This window comes from Rhinopithecus bieti, unplaced genomic scaffold (assembly GCF_001698545.2).
Source record: "Rhinopithecus bieti isolate Rb0 unplaced genomic scaffold, ASM169854v2 scaffold_4916, whole genome shotgun sequence".
Lineage (NCBI taxonomy): Eukaryota > Metazoa > Chordata > Mammalia > Primates > Cercopithecidae > Rhinopithecus > Rhinopithecus bieti.
Window position 1 is genome coordinate 461,117 of NW_016804605.1, and position 19,921 is coordinate 481,037.

Here is a 19,921-nt window from a genome sequence, read left to right on the forward strand (position 1 = left end):
AAAAAAAAAAAAAAAAAAAGATAACTAGCAAGCATTCTGCATGAAATCAAAGGCTTTCTACACTGCCTGCCTTGTAGCAGAAATCACTTTGGGGACGGACAATAATATCTCACTTTAACCAATGCTAACCTTGTATTACTGAGGGATCACTGGTTAAGAAGGATACACAGAAAAGACGATAGCCAACCTCTGGGTGAAACACTGAGGGAGTGTAGGAGGCATTTAAGGGAGGGGGGGGGTTATGAGGCTTTTAGACCAGCACACCAGGCACTGAAGACAATGGCCATGGAGCTGGCACTGTCCTTTGCTTCTTATCTGAACTTCAGGGTTGCAAAGGACAGTAAGAAAAGAATAGGGAGGTGCCATTTACACAGGTTAAACATTAAAAGTTGCTTTGTTACTGTGATACAAACTAGCATTACTTCTGAAAAGAGTTTCTGTGTATTTTAAATCTCTTTCTTCCTTGAAGGTTTTGGTGGGAAAAGACTGGGAGTTACTGTGATAAATCAACACCATTCAGTACAATGGGGAGGGATGAACAAATGTTTCGTTTTTTAGTCAAGGCACTGTATATGATTTTATAAAACACTCCTTCCTTCTTCATTTATGGAGGAACTGCTTTTATTAATAATAAAACTGCTAAAGAAATGTCTTTTGTGTTTACTGAAAATTAAAATATTCACTTGTTTCTGCTGCTTTAATAAAAGACTTCCATAGACCTAGCACCAAATCTTCCAAAACAGGGCTGGGATAGCAATGAGGATGGGAGTCACAGCCTGAGGAACACCCCAAGAGTTCTAATGAAGGGTTTTGCTTGTTTTTCTTACCTAAAGCAGATTTTGCTAATGAGGCAACTTTAAGTAAAGAAATATTTATACATAAGATACCTCTTAGGAGTCCACAAAATACTGTTTATTATGCCTTGTCCATTTCAATAACCACTGATATTGTACAGGAACCCTTTTCACTATAAATAGCAAATCAGTTTCTTCCGGATTACTCAATTAACTCTGGTTTTCACAAGAAAGGAACAAAGTTAGTTAGATTTGGAGCAAATGAAATAGCAGCTTGTAGCTCTGCCTCGTCTTCCTACCCACAAGAGTATAAATACCACTCAAGTAGGGTCAACATTACAAAGAGATATTTCAAATTTGTATCCATAAAACTAATACAAAATTTGATTCCAAAGTTACTACCGCAATAAATCATGAGCAGCTGCAGTTAACAGAACACAGCCAGCACGCAGCAAACCACAAGGTTCATGCACTAAAGCACCTATCGTTTTCTCCTGAGAAATCTTCAAGATTTTACTCAGAGCCTATTTATTTGTACTTTGGACATAATTCTTACAACCTTCATTTCTCTTGGAATTTGTTACTGACCAAGTTAGCCACATTTTATTTGTTCTTCCATTCTGATGATAATAATGGTGCCAGCACACTTGCTCCATGCTTACTATGTGCCAGGCAGGCTTGACGCTAAGCCCCTTCACATGCATTTCTTCATTTAGTGGATAACATAGGATATACAGACTGACAGATGGAAGACAAACTCCAAGTTAACAAAATCTTTTGGGACTGAAGTTTCAAATTAGAATTTTTACCAAAACTGAACACAACGTGCATTTTCCATACTTTGGATGAAAGTCCTGTTGACTGATGGCGGCACTGCCAGCTGGAGAATGACTATTTAAAATAATTCTAGAAGCTCGGAAAAGGAAGTCATCTAACAATGGTTTAATGAGTGATGAACCTGGAATAGAGCATAATATTCATGTTGAAGATGAACACATATTTTAGTTCAAAGATCCTATCTTGCGCTTTCTTATCAGAGCAGCAAAGGTACCTGAGGCTACCCAAAAGCAGGGCATTTAGTTTAATTTAATGTTTATTTTTTGAGAACTTACTACATGGCAAAGCTTGTGGGGTAGAATACAAAGGGGACAGAATACAAAGATAGGTAGGTGAGGGTGCTTTCCCTTATGGGCTTACAATGCAGTGAAAGGAGTCAAGCTTTCACTTTAGAAACACAAGTGCCAAGAACACCACAAGGCAGAATGGTTTGAGTGAATAGTTTTTACTCTGGGCATAGGGGAGTCCACATAAGAGTTCCTGAAACTTTTAAAATCTTGCCTCTTTAGTTTAAAATGATATGTCTTTCTCTCTCTGGTTAAGAATCACTCTTTTCTATATATCCCCAGTAGCCAAGAATATTTTGTAAAGCTTGGTTTGTGTTATAAAAGAGTTAATTTTTCATTTGTCTTCTGAATACAATTTATAATACTGAATAATCTTTTACAAATTACATGTGCACCCTAGGAGAACCTCATATGTACCCCACCACTGGAGGGCAGGGGTGGTTAGGGGCTGCCTCCTCAGATGAGAATCCCCCTTAAAAGAAGACAGACAGTAAATTATGTATTATAAAGTACCTAACAGCAAAAAGAGAAAAATCTACTTTGAATTATAATTCTTACTTGGTATTAGGAAGTTATGTGATCCAGATATTTTGAACACTATAAAATTCTCTATGTTGTTTAATGACACGGGTAAAGTACATCTTAAATTTGTTAGCCACTAAAATAACAGACAATTTCCTACTGTGTGAAGGGTCAATTTGCCATGGAACACTTGGCATCTATCTTAGTTTCCCAATTACACACAACACTGGCAATAATTGAGCACTGAAGAATCTGCCATATAAGATGAAGCGATAATTACCAAGCATTTCCTTTTCTGCCCCACAGAGTGAAAGAAGGGTCTTGATGAGGCGTAAGTGCCCTGCCAGTAAGATGTTGTCTGCTTCACTGGTCTCACATTCAGCTGTGCGATTAGGTTCAAAGTTATCCAGCCAAGTAATCTCATCTTCAAGCATGGTAGCTGGGCTGATCCTTAACTGCTCCATTTCTGAAGCTAAGAAGGAAAAAAAAAAATCCATTACAAACAAAGAAGAATTTTCCTTTATGGAGTCAAAGTCTTCAATTAAAGTAAGCAAAGTCAAGCAGTCAAAGTCTTGAATTAAAGTAAGCAAAGTCAAGCCCCAATTTTTTACTTCATAGGTCTTTAAAAAACTATCATTAAGGCCGGGGCTGCTGGCTCACATCTCTAATCCCAGCACTTTGGGAGGCTGAGGCGGGCGGTTCACGAGGTCAGGCGTTCGAGACCAGCCTGGCCAGCATGGTGAAACCCCGTCTCTACTAAAAATACAAAAATTAGACGGGCACGGTGGTGCATATCTGTAGTCCCAGCTACTCAGGAGGCGGGGGCAGGAGAATTGCTTGAACCCAGGAAGCAGAGGTTGCAGTGAGTTGAGATCATGCCACTGCACTCCAGCCTGGGCGAAAACAGCAAGACTCTGTCTCAAAAAATAAACAAAACAAACAAACAAAAAACCCCACAAAACTGTCATTAACAAATAGTAGGCGACAGCTGCTGCCCACAGGGAATGAAGGCACCCTCATTCATAAACTACTTATTGGTTGCCTCCTCTGTGCAGCTCACCGTGCCATATGCTGAGGCTGTAAGATGAGGGAGACAAATCCCGCTCTGAAGGAGCTCCTGGTTTGGTGGGGGGTAGCAGAGGTCCCAGGAAACAAAATCTTTTAGAGAAAGAAGGGGTAGAAGGGTATGAGGAGAATCAACACTCCTGCAGTGTTACCTGAACCAAGGGAAGGCTGAGTTCAGCAAAGGACAATGAGGTCAGAACTACAGCTGCCAGAGTCCAGGTTTCTAAACAATGTGACAAACTCCTGAGAACTACTCTGTTCTTCTGTATTATGTATTTCACTTGCCCCTTCAAACAAGGACTTACAGCACAATTTCACATTGGAAATTGAGACTGGGGAGGAGAGGAAGAGTGATTATGCTCTTCTTCCACTGTACTATAGTGAGAAGCAAGCAGGGTCTCCACACAGTGAAGTGAAGAAGGACCCTTTAGGGTCAGTCAGAGCTGGACTGGGACCAGATACAAACCCTATGTCTACCACTTACTGTGGATCTTCTTTCCTTATTTATGCAATGAGACCAGCACCTACACAGCAGGGTGCTGTGTACGAAGTGCTAGTGTAGGCACTGGCTTATGGAAAACACTCCAGAAATGGCAAATATTGTTTGTTTCAAGACATGTTATTACCTGAGAATTAATTCCCCTCACCTCCCAAGATCTTAACAAGAGATCCTGGGTCCCTCATTTATCACTCAACAACACAGGGAAGGTCTACATTAATAACTCATTCATTCATTTCAAAGTTGCATGTGTATAGCCAACTCATGATTCCTGTCCTTGCTGCAGAGCAGAAAGCAAAGCCTGGATGGCTGCTGGTCAGCTTTCCCTGGGAGCCTGGGTGAAAACCAGTGTTATGTGAGACTGTAAGAGGGACATGGAGTCCACCCACTTCGCTAGATCCAACAGATCTTCTCTCTGAATCAAGACACTCTCACACTGTATTAACTCCCTCTTCATGAAACCAATTCCACTGCATTGCTCAGAGCAATGTGGCCTGTTTTTCTTTTCTCTTTTTTGGTGACTTTGTCTTGCTCTGTCACCCAGGCTGGAGTGCGGTGGTGCAATCTCGGCTCACTGCAACCTCTACCTCCCGGGTTCAAGCGATTCTCCTGCTTCAGCCTCCCAAGCAGCTGGGATTACAGACACGTGCCACCATGCCCGGCTACTTTTTGTGTTTTTGGTAGACACAAGGTTTCACCATGCCGGCCAGGTTGGTCTGAAACTCCTGATCTCAAGTGATCCGCCCGCCTTGGCCTCCCAAGGTGCCATGATTACAGGCATGAGCCACTGCACCCAGCCACCTCCTGTTTTTGACAGAAACTTACAAAACTGATGAAGGCATCTGCCACCATAGAAATATTGTTGAGGATTATTAGTCACTGTCTTTATGTGTCCATTACATGATGGCCTTTGTATGAAATTTCTTTTAGACTTAGGTGCTGGGAAAGAGATTTGCTTCTTTTGAGAAAGTATTCTATTTCTTCTTACAGGGCATTCTAACCATATGCTGAACAACTAACCATACGCTGTTTTCTTTTTACTTCTGGCTTTCAGGAACCTCACAAATTAATTCTGAGGTATTTTTTTTTCTCCTGGCCTTAACGTTCTTTACCAATTGCTATTTTTGTGGATCCTGATTTTATTTTATTAATTTCCTGTAAGCTGAAGCAAATTCTTTGTAAAGAGTGGAGAACAAACTCTTGATGTGAAATTTACACAGAGCATTGCAACATACATTTGCATTATTTAAGGGTAAGTACAATTAAAATCTCAGCACACTAACAACAGAATTTCTAACCGTGATACTTTACAAGTAACACTAATGAACTGACTTCTAACACTATCAACATGCTGCAATAAAGAGTTCCTCTTTTCTTCGACAATTAACCTTTAAAATTATAACAGACTACACTGGAGAGAAAGACCCTTCATAATAGTTTTGTATCAGTGTAATTAAAATATGAGCCTTAGACAATTTAAAAATCAAAAAATTTTCTCAATTCATTAATGACTGGTTATAGAAGAAGAGCTCACTGGTACATAGGTTTATACGCTATTTTCAAGAAAACAAGGTTCAACTTCAAACAATAACTGTAATTTTATTTACACCTGAGATATGTAAATCATACTTAGAAATGCCCGTGTGACTTTCTCTTCTACTCTTCCCCAGTCCCTCTCCCCTACATATTAGTCATTTACTTACTTGTCAGATCATCTAATAACTGGCATCTCAAGTCAAAATACTCCATACACTGAGATAACAGTCTAAAAAACAGAAAGGTTTCAGTTACTAATAAGAGGCTGATTTGAAAATAAAAAGCATTTTCCTTGTAAGAACAAGCTCATGAAACAAGTTTCATAAGCATACTACTTTCATATTAATTCAAATTCTATATTTTAGCAAGAAGCATATTGATTTTACTAATGCAAATATAGTAATAGAAATAACAGTGTAAAGAGAGGGAAACATTAAATCTATCACATCTTAAAATAATAAATGCACAGATTGCATACATAATACACTCATTACATTCATTCATTTACATTTCAACCTGTATCTGCTAAGCACCTACAAATGCCTGGAACTGTTTTGGGAGATCAGTGAAATTAAGAAGGGAGACAAACAACAAATTAGAAATATACCCATTTGTCAAGTGGTAATATGCACTAAGAAGAAAAATAGAGCAGAGTAAGAAGAGAAAGACACAGGGAAACTATTTTACAGAGGATGATCAAAGAAGCTTTTTCTGCAATTATAGTAGTGAACAGCACAGGTTTTAGACTCAGACACAAATGGGTTTTAAACCTGGCTCCCGTACTTACAGCAACTGGATGTCCCATGGACAACTATTACACTTTTAACTTTTAGTATTGTAACTTTTAAAATGCTTACTATAGTATTGGAAATAAAAAACATGCATATACACAAACATGTAGAAAAGGTTCAAGCACAAACTAATGAGGAGAATATATAATGAACCAAGAATTATGGTTATAACAAATGAAGACAATAAAACTGCCAAACTCATTAGGCCAGTCTGAGGATTAAAAGAAAAACATACATAAGCAGTTTAGTATGCTGTGTGGCATATAGTTGGCCCATGGTAACTGCTATTATTATCACCATACTGTTTTTTTTCCCCTGGTATTTAGCATGTAACTATCATCATCACACTACTGAGGGAGAAAATATGTACCAAACTTGGGCATTAAAAAAAGCTGTGAGATGTAATTTTTTAAATTATGCAAACATATAATTAAAGATTCAGTTTGATGTGAAATTAAAAAGCTCTACCTTCAACATATTTTTAAGGATTCTTTAAGAGTGTATGTTAAAACTCTCATCTAATGCTTTCTGCTTCTTCCGTAAAACTTAGAGGAACTTAATATTAAAGAAAAAATTAAATCTTAACGTGTACTTATATTAAGTAAACTGGCTTACAAGTATAAGCACAATAGCTTTAACTTCTTAAAAAATGGCTTAAACATTTATACAGAAGAACCATTTGTCTTTCAAATAAAAAGTTCGTCTGTTTAGAAAAATTTTAACCAGGAAAAGTTGGAATTCTAAAGTAAAAAGTATACAAAGACAAAATAAGAAATTTCTACAGCTTTTAATTCACATGTTTACTGGGGGAAGCAATTCTCTGAAATATCATTAAAGAATTATTTTTTATTACCAGAAATACACGGCTAATGTCTAATTCAGCTTAAATCTTGATGGTAAACTATAACATAATTTTAAGTTTTGGCTGAATTTTAACATTTCTAAGTCACTCATAATGACCTTATCCCAGAAAACAAAATCTTGACTTCTTTCTTAGACATTTGGAATGTTAAAACAGAAGGTTAAATGTTTCAAAATAATATTTATGTAGAAGCCTGGATATGGGGGCCAGAAATCTCTGTATATTAGAAAGTGAATGAGAATATAACAAGTGTTTATACACACATTTAATCCTATAATAAAGACTTGCAAACAACAGATAAAATTATAACTAAATTTGAGAAATTCTATAGATTATACATATTATATCTAGAAAACAGAGGTATTAAAAAAAACTCAAGAATGGATCAAAGAAACCAGAAGGGAAATTAGAAAATATATTAAGACAAATGAAAACAAAATACAACTTGCCAAAATTATGGGAAATATCAAAAGTGTTATGAGATGGAAATTCATAGCTATAAATGCTTACATTTATTTCATTAATCTTTTCAAAAAATCAGCTCCTCGAATCACTGATTTTTTGAAAGGTTCTTCATGTCACTATCTTCTTCAGTTCTGCTCTGATTTTAGTTATTTCTTGTCTTCTGCGAGCTTCTGAATTTGTTTGCTCTTGCTTCTCTAGTTCTTTTAATCGTGATGTTAGGGTGTTGATTTTAGATCTTTCCTGCTTTCTCCTGTGGGCATTCAGTGCTATAAACTTGCCTCTAAACACTGCTTTAGCTGTGTCCCAGAGATTCTGGTACCTTGTGTGTTTGTTCTCATTGGTTTCACAGAACTTATTTATTTCTGCCTTAATTTCACTATTTACCCAGTAGTTATTCAGGAGCAGGTTGTTCAGTTTCCATGTAGTTGCGCGATTTTGAGTGAGTTTCTTAATCCTGAGTTCTAATTTGATTGCACTGTGGTCTGAGAGATTGTTACAATTTCCATTCTTTGGCTGAGGAGTGTTTTACTTCCAATTATGTGGTCAATTTTAGAACAAGTGCAATGTGGTGCTGAAAAGAATGTATATTCTGTTGATTTGGGGTGGAGAGTTCTGCAGATGTCTATTAGGTCCACTTGGTCCAGAGCTGAGTTCAAGTCCTGAATATCCTTATTAATTTTCTGTCTCATTGATCTAATATTGACAGTGGGGTGTTCAAGTCTCCCACTATTATTGTGTGGGAGTCTAAGTCTCTTTGTAGGTCTCTAAGAACTTGCTTTATGAATCTGGGTGCTCTTGTATTGGGTGCATATATATTTAGGATAGTTAGCTCTTTTTGTTGCATTGATCTCTTTACCACTGTGTAATGTCCTTCTTTGTTTTTTTTTTTTTTTGACCTTTGTTGGTTTTAAAGTCTGTTTTATCAGAGACTAGGATTGCAACCCCTGCTTTTTTTTTTTTTGCTTTCCATTTGCTTGGTAAATACTCCTAGACCACTAGCCAGATTAATAAAGAAGAAAAGAGAGAAGAATCAAATAGACACAATAAAAAATGATAAAGGATATATCGCCACTGATCCCACAGAAATACAAACTACCATCAGAGAATACTATAAACACCTCTATGCAAATAAACTAGAAAATCTAGAAGAAATAGATAAATTCCTAGACACATACACCCTCCCAAGACTAAACCAAGAAGAAGTTGAATTCCTGAATAGACGAATAACAAGTTCTGAAATTGAGGCAGTAATTAATAGCCTACCAACCAAAAAAAAAGCCCAGGACCAGATGGATTCACAGCTGAATTCTACCAGACATACAAAGAGGAGCTGGTACCATTCCTTCCGAAACTATTCCAAACGAGAGAAAAAGAGGGACTCTTCCCTAACTCATTTTATGAGGCCAGTATCATCCTGATACCAAAACCTGGCAGAGACACAACAAAAAAAGAAAATTTCGGGCCAATATCCCTGATGACACAGATGTGAAAATCCTCAATAAAATACTGGCAAACTGAATCCAGCAGCACATCAAAAAGCTATCCACCACGATCAAGTCGGCTTCATCCCTGGGAAGCAAGGTTGGTTTAACATATGCAATAAACTAGGTATTGATGGAACGTATCTCAAATATAGTAAGAGCTATTTATGACAAACCCACAGCCAATATCATACTGAATGGGCAAAAGCCTGAAGCATTCCCTTTGAAAACTGGCACAAGACAAGGATGACCTCTCTCACCACTCTTCTTTAACACAGTATTGGAAGTTCTAGCCAGGGCAATCAGGCAAGAGAAAGAAATAAAGGGTATTCAAATAGGAAGACAGGAAGTCAAATTGTCTCTGTCTGCAGATGACATGATTCTATATTTAGAAAACCCCATCTTCTCTTGGGCCAAAATCTCCTTAAGCTGATAAGTAACTTCAGCAAAGTCTCAGGATACAAAATCAATGTGCAAAAATCACAAGCATTCCTACACACCAATAACAGACAAACAGAGAGCCAAATCATGAGTGAACCCCCATTCACAATTACTACAAAGAGAATAAAATACCTAGGAATACAACTTACAAGGCATATGAAGGACTTCTTCAAGGAGAACTACAAACCACAGCTCAGGAAATAAGAGAGGACACAAACAAATGGAAAAACATTCCATGCTCGTGCATAGGAATAATCAATATCGTGAAAATGGCCATACTGCCCAAAGTAATTTATAGATTCAATGCTATCCCTATCAAGCTACCACTGACTTTCTTCACAGAATTAGAGAAAACTACTTTAAATTTCATATGGAACCAAAAAAGAACCTGTATAGCCAAGACAATCCTAAGCAAAAAGAACAAAGCTGGAGGCATCATGCTACCTGACTTCAAACTACACCAAAAGGCTACCGGAATCAAAACAGCACGGTACTGTATCAAAACAGATTTAACGAATGGAAGAGAACAGAGGCCTCAAAAATAACGCCACACATCTACTACAACCCTCTGATCTTTGACAAACCTGACAAAAATAACCAATGGGAAAATATTCCCTATTTAATAAATGGTGCTGGGAAAACTGACTAGCTCTATGCTGAAAACTGAAACTGGGCCCCTTCCTTATACCTTATACAAAAATTAGCTCAAGATGGATTAAAGACTTAAACGTAAGACCTAAAACCATAAAAACTCTGGAAGAAAACCTAGGCAATACCATTCAGGACACAGGCATGGGCAAGGACTTCATGACTAAAACACCAAAAGCAATGGCAACAAAAGCCAAAACTGACAAATGGGATATAATTAAACAAAAGAGTTTCTGCACAGCAAAAGAAACTATCATCAGAATGAACAGGCAACCTACAGAATGGGAGAACATTTTTGCAGTCTATCCATCTGACAAAGGGCTAACATCCAGAATCTACAAAGAACTTAAACAAACTTACAAGAATAAAACAACTCCATCTAAAAGTGGGCAAAGGATATGAACAGACATTTCTCAAAAGAAGTGGTCAACAAACATGAAAAAAAGCTCATCATCACCGTAGAGAAATGCAAATCAAAACTGCAATGAGATACCATCTCACATCAGTTAGAATGGCGATCATTAAAAATCAGGAAACAACAGATGCTGGAGAGGATGTGGAGAAACACTTTTACACTGTTAGTGGAAGTGTAAATTAGTTCAACCATTGTGGAGACAGCGTGGCAATTCCTTAAGGATCTAGAACCAGAAATACCATTTGACCCAGCAATCCCATTACTGGATATATACCCAAAGGATTATAAATCATTTTACTACAAAGACACATGCACACGTGTGGTTACTGAGGCACTGTTCACAATAGCAAAGACTTGGAACCAACCCAAATGCCCATCAATGATAGACTGGATAAAGAAAATGTAGCACATATACACCATGGAACACTATGTGGCCATAAAAAGGGATGAGTTCATGTCCTTTGCAGTGACACAGATGAAGCTGGAAACCATCATTCTCAGCAAAGTAACACAAGAACAGAAAACCAAGCACTGCATGTTCTCACTCATAACTGGGAGCTGAACAATGAGAACACATGACACAGGGAGGGGAACACCACACACCGGGGCCTGTCGCGGGGGGTGGTGGCGGGCTAGGGGAGGGACAGCATTAAGAGAAATACCTAATGTAGATGACGGGTTGATGGTTGCAGCAAACCACTATGGCACGTGTATACCTATGTAACAAACCTGCATGTTCTGCACATTTATCCCAGAACTTAAAGTATAATTAAAATAAATGCTTACATTAAAAACAAGAAAAGGATCCAACTGACAACCTAACTTTACACCTAAGGAACTAGAAAAAGAAGAACAAACCAAACTTAAAGCTAGCAGAAGGAAAGAAATGAGTAAAGATTAGAGTGGAAATAAAGAATGATAAAAAAAATACCAAAAAGAAAAAAAAATCAATGAAATCAAAAGTTGGCTCTTTGAAAAGATCAACAAAACCAACAAACCTTTAGGTAGACTAAGACAAAAAAGGCAGAAGAATCAAATTACTAAACTCAGAAATGGAAGTGGGTACGTAACTACCAATTTTACAGAAATGAACAGGATATAAGAGAGTACCATAAGCAACTGTATGCCAACAAATGAACCTAGATGAAGTGGACAAATTCGTAGAAACACAAAACCTACCACGATTGAATCAGAAGAAACAGAAAAGGTAAACAAACCTATTCAGCAAGGAGACTGAATTGGTAATCCAAAAAAAAAAAAAAAAAAACTCCCAACAAAAGAAAAACCCTGGACTAGATGGCTTCACTGGTGAATTCTACCAAATATTTAAAGAATTACCACCAAGTCTTCTCAAGCTCTTTCAAAAAACTGAAGAGGAGGTAACATTTCCTAACTCATTCTATGACACCAGTATTACCCTGACAGAAAAGTCAGAAAAAGACACCACAAGAAAACTACAGACCAATATCCTTTATGAATGCTAATGCAAAAATCCTCAACAAAATACTATCAAACCAAAGCAGTGCATTTAAAGGATTACACCCCATGAACAAGTGGGATTGACTCCTGGAATTCAAGTATGGTCCAGGGTACAAAAATCAATGTAATCCCATATTAAGGGAAAGAAAGAAAAAGACCTACATGATTATTTCAATCAAAGCAGAAAAAGCATTTGATAAAATTTAACCCACTTTCATGATAAAAAACACTTAACAAACTACAAATAGAAGGGAACTACCTCAACATAATAAAGTCAGATACGAAAAACCCACAGCAGACATACTCAATGCTGAATGACTGAAAGCATTTATCCTAACAGCAGAAACAAGGATGCCCACTTTTACTACTTCTATTCAACATAGTGTTGGAGGTTTCAGCCAGAGCAATTAGGCAAGAAAAAGAAATAAAAGACATCCAAATTGAAAAGGGAGTAAAATTATCTGTTAGCAGATGACATGTTACTATATATGGAAAGCCCTAAAGTTTCTGCAAAAGAAACTTGTTAGAACTAATAAATTCATCGAAGTTGCAGCATACAAAATCAACACAAAAATCAGTTGTGTTTCTTACACTAACAATGAACAAACTGAAAAAGAAATCAACAATTCCACCTACAATAGCATCAAAAACAATAAAATACGTAGGAACCAACTTAAGGAAACGAAAGACTTGTTCAGTGAAAACTACAAACATTGCTGAAAGAAATTAAAAATGACATAATGAAAAGACATCTTGTGTTCAAGGATTGAAAGACAAAATCTTGTTAAGATGTCATTACTATTCAAAGTCACCTACAGGTTCAATGAAATCTCTATGAAAATCCCAAAGACATTTGCAAAAACAGAAAAACCCATTCTAAAATTCACATGGACTCTTCAAGTAGCCAAATCAATCCTGAAAAAGAGGAACAAGGTTGAAAGACTCATACTTCCTGATTTCAAACTTAGTACAATACTATAGTAATTAAAACAGTGTTATACTGGTATAAAGACAGACATATAGACCAATGGAATAGAAATGCAGAACTCAAACGTATGGTCCTGATTTTCATCAAGGGTACCAAAACCATTCAATAGGGAGGGGAGAGTATTTTTAAAAAGCAGCACTGGGAAAACTGGATATTCACATGGAAAAGAATGAAGTCAGACCCTTACCTTACACCATATGCAAAACTAAACTCGAAATGGGTCAAATACCTAAATGTAAGAACTACAACTATAAAACTCTTAGAAGAAAATGGGGAAAACTTTGTAACATAGGATTTGGCCATAATTTCCTGGCTACAACAGCAAAAACACAGGCAACTAAAGACAAAATACATACATAGGACACCATCAAGAGAGCTAAAAGACAACCACAGATTGGGACAAAATATCTGCATATCGTATTATCTGACAAGGGATCAATATTCAGGATATATAAAGAATTCCACAACAAATAATCCAATTTAAAAATGAGCAAAGGTCTTAAAATAGATGTTTCTCCAAAGAAGATACATGAATAGCCAACAAGCACAAGATAAGACGCTCAACATTAGTTATCAAGGAAATGTAAACTGAAACCACAGATGCCAATTCGCATGCATTAGGATAGCTACTATCAAAAACAAAACGAAACAAAAACAAAAACAAAAATCCTAGAAAACAATAAGCATTGGCTAAGATGCGGAGAAATGATGAGAATCCTTGTACATTGCTGGTGGGAAAGTAAAATGGTATAGCCATTGTGGAAAACAGTATGGTGGTTCCACAAAGAAATCAAACACACAATTACTAAATGATCTAGCAATTCCACTTCTGGGTATACACCCAAAAGAACTGAAAACAGGGATTCACATAGATATTTGCACACCCATGTTTGTAGCTGCATTCACAAAGGCCAAAAGGTGGAAACACCCAAATGTTCATCTATGGATGGATATACCAATATTGTTTATACATACGATGATATATAATTCAGCCTTAAAAAGGAAGGAAATTCTGATTCATGCTACAACATGAATAAACCTTAAGGACATTATGCTAAGTGAAATAAGCCAGACATATAAGGACAAATAATGTATGGGTCCACTTATATGAGGTACCTAGAGTCGTCAAATTCTTAGAGACAGAAAGTAGAATGGTGGTTGCCATGGGATGGTGGAGGGGGAACAGGGAGTTATTGTTCAATGGGTACAGAGTTTCAGTTTAGGATGACTAAAGAGTTTTGGAAATAGGCAGTTGTGATGGTTGCATCACAATGTAATGTACTGAATGTCACAGAACTGTACACCTCAAAAATGGTAAATTTTATGTTATGTATATGTACCACAATAAAAAAAATTTAGCAATTCAAACAAAATCTACATGTCTTTGAACAGTCTGTTTACATTCTTTGTCCCTTTTTAACTTGGCTGTTGGTCTTTTGCTTAATAATTTGTAATAGTTATCTCTCTCTCTCTCTCTCTTTCTCTCTCTCTTTCGCAAATTAGCTTATTGTCTGTCATGTATGTTGCAGATTTATTTTCCCAGTTTGGTGATTGACTTTTGACTTTGAGGCATTTTTTTTCCTATATAGAAAATTTTAATTTTTATGGAGTCAAATTTTTCAGTCTTTCATTTAATTACTTCTTCACGGGCATAGTGTTTCAGTTTAGGATGACGCAAAAGTTTTGGAGATGGACCTAATTTATAAAGCACATAAACGAGGAAAGGAAACATTGACTTCACAAATCTCCATGACACTTTATAAGCCCCACAGTAGGGGCTGTGTGGTAAAGGTGAGTTAGAAAAAGTTGTATGAACTTGAGGTCAATGTGAGACCCCTACCTCCTACCCTGGGACTAGACTGAGGAGCACATGCATGCAGGCTCACCTGTAGAGGTAAGATGGGGCAGGCAGAACAGTTACCTCATGAGCCTGGACTACAAGCTCTCTTACATACTGAAGCATGTATAAAACCAAGAAAGCAAGCCAGGAGGATACCCCGGCTACCTCTAGACATGGAGCTATGAGATATCAGCACTGAAAAAGTGATGCACAAGGGGAAAGAATCAGTATAACCTTTACATAGTGACTGGGCTCCAGTAATTCCAGGCTCTCACCAATCAGGTGAACTCCTTTTTCTCTCTGGGGTAGATGAATCACACAGGGTGAAGTGAGAACTAGGGGTATGGAGAACAAGGCCTGGCAGTATTTCTTCTAACTCTCCTATCCAAATGCCGTCTTTCAGGACCCAAATGTCAGAAGAAGAAAGGAGAAATTCTAGTCATCTCAATAATGCCCTGTGGACTTTAGGGGAGCAGCACACAAATTATCATGTATCCTCTCTCTGTAGAAGGTGAGCTTTTCCATTTTTATTACATACCTCTGATTGACTCCTCTCATAATACTAGTTGGAGACCAGAGAGGCAGCTGAGCCGTGAGGATGACGCCTAGAAGAAACTGATTTGGCTTCTGCACATCCGGATGCGCTGATGTGTCTGTCTGACTAAGAGTGTACAGCTGATCACAGGCAACCCGGCGAATCTGAAATTACATGATCGGCAGCAAAGGACAGACATAAATCAACATGTTGAGACTACTTCAAGAGTGATTTTCTTCCAAAGTCCACCCTATTTAGTCACTCAAGTTATTGAAGGATACTAGAAAGGTATGAGTGTTTCAGTTTTTAGGCCGGGCGCGGTGGCTCAAGCCTGTAATCCCAGCACTTTGGGAGGCCGAGACGGGCGGATCACGAGGTCAGGAGATCGAGACCATCCTGGCTAACACGGTGAAACCCCGTCTCTACCAAAAAAAAAAATACAAAAAACTAGCCGGGTGAGGTGGCGGGCGCCCGTAGTCCCAGCTACTCGGAGGCTGAGGCAGGAGAATGACGTAAACCCGGGAGGTGGAGTTTGCAGTCAGCTGAGAACTAGCCACTGCACTCCAGCCCGGGCGACAGAGTGAGACTCCGTCTCAAAAAAAAAAAAAAGAAAGTTTATGGGTTGAGGTTGATCTTTCCTGATTCTGACCAACATGTGGATGCTTAATGCCAGCTGCCCTTGCCAGTTATGGATGTCAGACACTGGTTGTAACATTGTTATAAACAAAAATAACTTACTAACACTAGTCTCATAACTTTTGGTGGCATATGGAGGAGACAGTAGAAGGAAAGGCAGTAGAGTCCAAATGGTTACTTTTCTTTCATGGTCTGCAGCCCCTCTGTACACTCCCTGAGAGCACCCAATGCCACTCCTGTATTCCCAACAACGTCACAGGTAGTTGAGAGAGCTCACAAAACAACAGGACCAAAGGAGTTTTGTAAGGAATGTGAAAAATCCTCACCTCAGCACTTGGTGATCCGAGCAGAATATCAATGATGAAATCAGCAACACAGGGCAAGTTATAGAAAGATGCTAAGAAAAAGAAATGGGGGATGTGGGTGTGTGAAACAAGTTAGGTAATGCATTTTCAAATTTTGATTAATTTCTTAAGCTCATCTTAAGCATAAGCTCATCTCTTTTACACACAATAATTCAGAACCTTTTACAACTGCTTTCATGCCTGTCCATTTACCCCATAAAATTCTAAGTTACTTAAGAGAAGAAACTGTGTCTTATTTTTGGGCCCCATATTTTAGCACAATGCCTTGCACATACCAGTTACAGAATAAATGTCTTGCCTTGAGAAACTATCAATGGTTGCAAACTATAAAATATACCCTAAAATAAACTTACAAATAATAACAGATAAAAGTTTGGAGGGAAGTTATTTTTTCATCTTGATTTGAAAATATCTCTGTTAAACAATTCTAGGAAAATTAAACGAAATCAAACAGCTAAGAGTAGGACTAGTACACTTTTTAAAAGTGGAGTTGCTAAAACTTCATTTCTGAATATTTATTTATTGAGAATCTACTACACATCAGACAGTGTTTGGGGGCTGGAGATTCATTAGGGAACAAAATGAATAAAAGTCTCTGTCCTCATGGAGCTTTCAGTGTAGTTGGGGAGGAGATAATGATAATAAACACAATAAATAAGTAATTATTTTGCATGTTATAAAATGATAAATGATACAGGCAAAAAATAAGGTAAGGGGTCTGGGTAGTGCTGGGGCAAGAAGAGCATTGTAATTTTTTCAAAGGTGGTTGGGAAAAGTCTCAGTAAGCATACTGGAAAGAGAGAACAAACAGCCAGCGCAAGGGAAGGAATGTATGCTGGCTGTTGGGGGAACAGCAAGGAGCCCAGGGTGGCTGAAGCACAGTGAGTAAAAGGGAGAGTAGAAACAAAGGCACAGAAGTATCAAGGAGTACACCATGTCCACCCCTTGTAGAGATTTGGCTTTTACTCGGTGAACTGAGACGCCACCGAAAGGCTTTGAAAGGGGAGTGACACACTCTGACTTAAAATGTAGAAGGTCCACCCTGGTTGCTGATAAAGAATAAACTGCAAGGCAGAAGCAGGGAGATGAGTTAGGGCACTCTTGCTATAGTCCAAGTAGGAAGCAATGGCAGCTCAGAGGGCACCAACAGTGAAAGGGGTGCTAAGGGGTAGAATCTAGAGAGGGCTTGAAGGGGGATGTGCTGACAGATTAGAAGTAGGGGGTGAAAAAAAACATATCAAAGATGAAGCCAAGGTTTTTGGCCAGAGCAACTAAAAGAACAGAACTGCTTTTAAGTTGAGAAAACTCTAGGGTGATATGGGCAGGATTAGGGGAGCTCAGTTGTGGAAATGAGAAGTTTGGGATGTCTATTTGATATCCAGCTGGAGATATGAGGACAGTGGTACAGGCCATAGACCCAAATTTAGGTGTTGTCAACACATAGAGGAATTTAAAACTGTGAAACTGCACGAGATCACCAAGGGAATGAATGGAGATAGAGAATAGATGATGAGGAGCTGAGCCCTGGGGTGCTCTCATGTTAGAGAATGATGAGTAATGGTCCCCGTTCACCAAAGCCAACAATAAAGATGAAAGGGTACATCTCAAGTTACACAATTTTTAATACTAGAGTCATTATCAGAAATTGATATACAATTCTAATTCTGTAATTTACAAACTAGTAAATTTGGGCTGTTTGAATTCCTCAACTAGACAGCAAGCTCGTGGCGTGCAGACACACTGCCCTGGTGACAGCAACTGTGGAACCCCATATACAGAAGGTGCTCAATAAATATTTCTTCAGAATGAGCTACTTTAGCATCATCCTTAGCTACTCCACATCCCAACTTCCCGCCTTTTTCATTTCGACTAATGGGACCTTATCTATAAAGAAATGTAAATAATTCCCAACAGAAACGTGGCCTTTCCCTGAAAGAGATTAATCACAAACAAGCCTCCAGCACACCTAGTTGCTGGCTCCGAAGCTGTAGGCACGTAACAAGAAGAGACAAAGCCTCTCCCGCAATCAGCGAGTCTTTGGTGGATACAGACTGTTGTCGAACACAGATTCCTGCATGCAGAGCTACCGGTTCTCCTTCACTTCCAGAGCTGCAATTGCTTCCTGAAAATAGGTAAGCAGAAATTTACTGTGGATCCAACAGGAACTATGCAATATTTTAATCTTTTTACTATATGTTCCAGAATCCTCATATGACATTAAATACTTTTTAATGTCAAGAAAATCAAGTTTTTAAAATCAAGAAAGCACTTAGGTCCAAGAAGCAAGAGAGACTTAACACTGTATTTGAAACACTCTAACTACTTTTTCTTTAAAACACATTTGCAGGCAATCAAAATGTGTTCACAAGGCAAAACTAATTTCAGGTGACAGAAATGAGAATAGTGCAATTCTGTGGGCCTGAGGGAGCCCTCCAGAGGATATCAGAAATGTTTTCTACCTTATAACTTGATGTAGACGGGTTATATGCACACAAAAATCCAAAAAACCCCACACGCTTTACTGTATGTCAACATTTTAAAAACTTCCTTTATTATTGAGGTATTTCTAAAACAGAGATTTAGCAGGAAGACCAAACAAAGCTGGGAAATAAAGCTATATTTTCAAAAGGCCTAATGAAAAATAACCTGGCAAACGAAGAAAAGAACTGTTTTCCAGGACAGAATTCTAAATGAATTTGTATTATTGCCACAATGATTGGTTTCATGACATTTTTATACTCAGCTAAGCAAAAAACTGCTGATTTGGTTTCTTCACTTACTCTGTGTGTTTATAAATATTTTTCTTCTTAAGTGAAACATGACATGCATATAGGAACATGCATAAATACTAAGTGTATACAGAGCTTGATGAATTTTTACTCATGCTCACAAGCAAAAGAGGGTCTCCTCCTTTTGTGACTCTGGCAAACCTACACATAGATAATTCTTATGGCTATTTCTTACCCAATGTTCTCATTACTGTCTCTTTTTAATCAGTACCTGAACTGCTGAGTCTGTTTCGAATTCCAGCAGGACACAGGGAATTACTTTCTTTAATTGGTTGGCTACTCCCAACAAGATCAAGCCGTCCTGCAGCCGCAGCCCATGATAATCTCATGAAGCAAGCCACAGTAGAAGTGAAATCACTTACTTCCATCGTCTAAAGAATGGAACAAGTACTATGAGAAAAAGCAATACTTGAACACATGCCCTGACATCTACAACCTTCTTACAGGTCTGTTTCATAAGCCTCCTTTCCCTCCAAGGTCATCCAGAAGGATGGCCTTTCTCAAGCTGCCATCCTGCTCAAGGACTTTCAATTTCTCTGTTTTTTCATCTGTAAAACAGATTGATCTTCATGCTGTGGCTTCAAATTACGCTTTACCAATTTTTTTTCACTTTTCCCCTTTCCCACATACTATGACCTCGTGACCG

General features: G+C 38.0%; 1 protein-coding gene across 1 annotated transcript in view; it reads right to left on the bottom strand.

Moving 5' to 3' along the window:
• The window catches only part of USP24 (ubiquitin specific peptidase 24), a 150,815-nt gene that overhangs the window by 39,421 nt on the left and 91,473 nt on the right, over window positions 1-19,921 (bottom strand). The window contains 7 exon segments of the mRNA XM_017869403.1: window positions 1,635-1,752; window positions 2,721-2,912; window positions 5,708-5,769; window positions 15,489-15,649; window positions 16,448-16,518; window positions 18,453-18,608; window positions 19,487-19,646. Of these exon segments, the coding sequence (XP_017724892.1) occupies window positions 1,635-1,752; window positions 2,721-2,912; window positions 5,708-5,769; window positions 15,489-15,649; window positions 16,448-16,518; window positions 18,453-18,608; window positions 19,487-19,646 (920 nt within the window).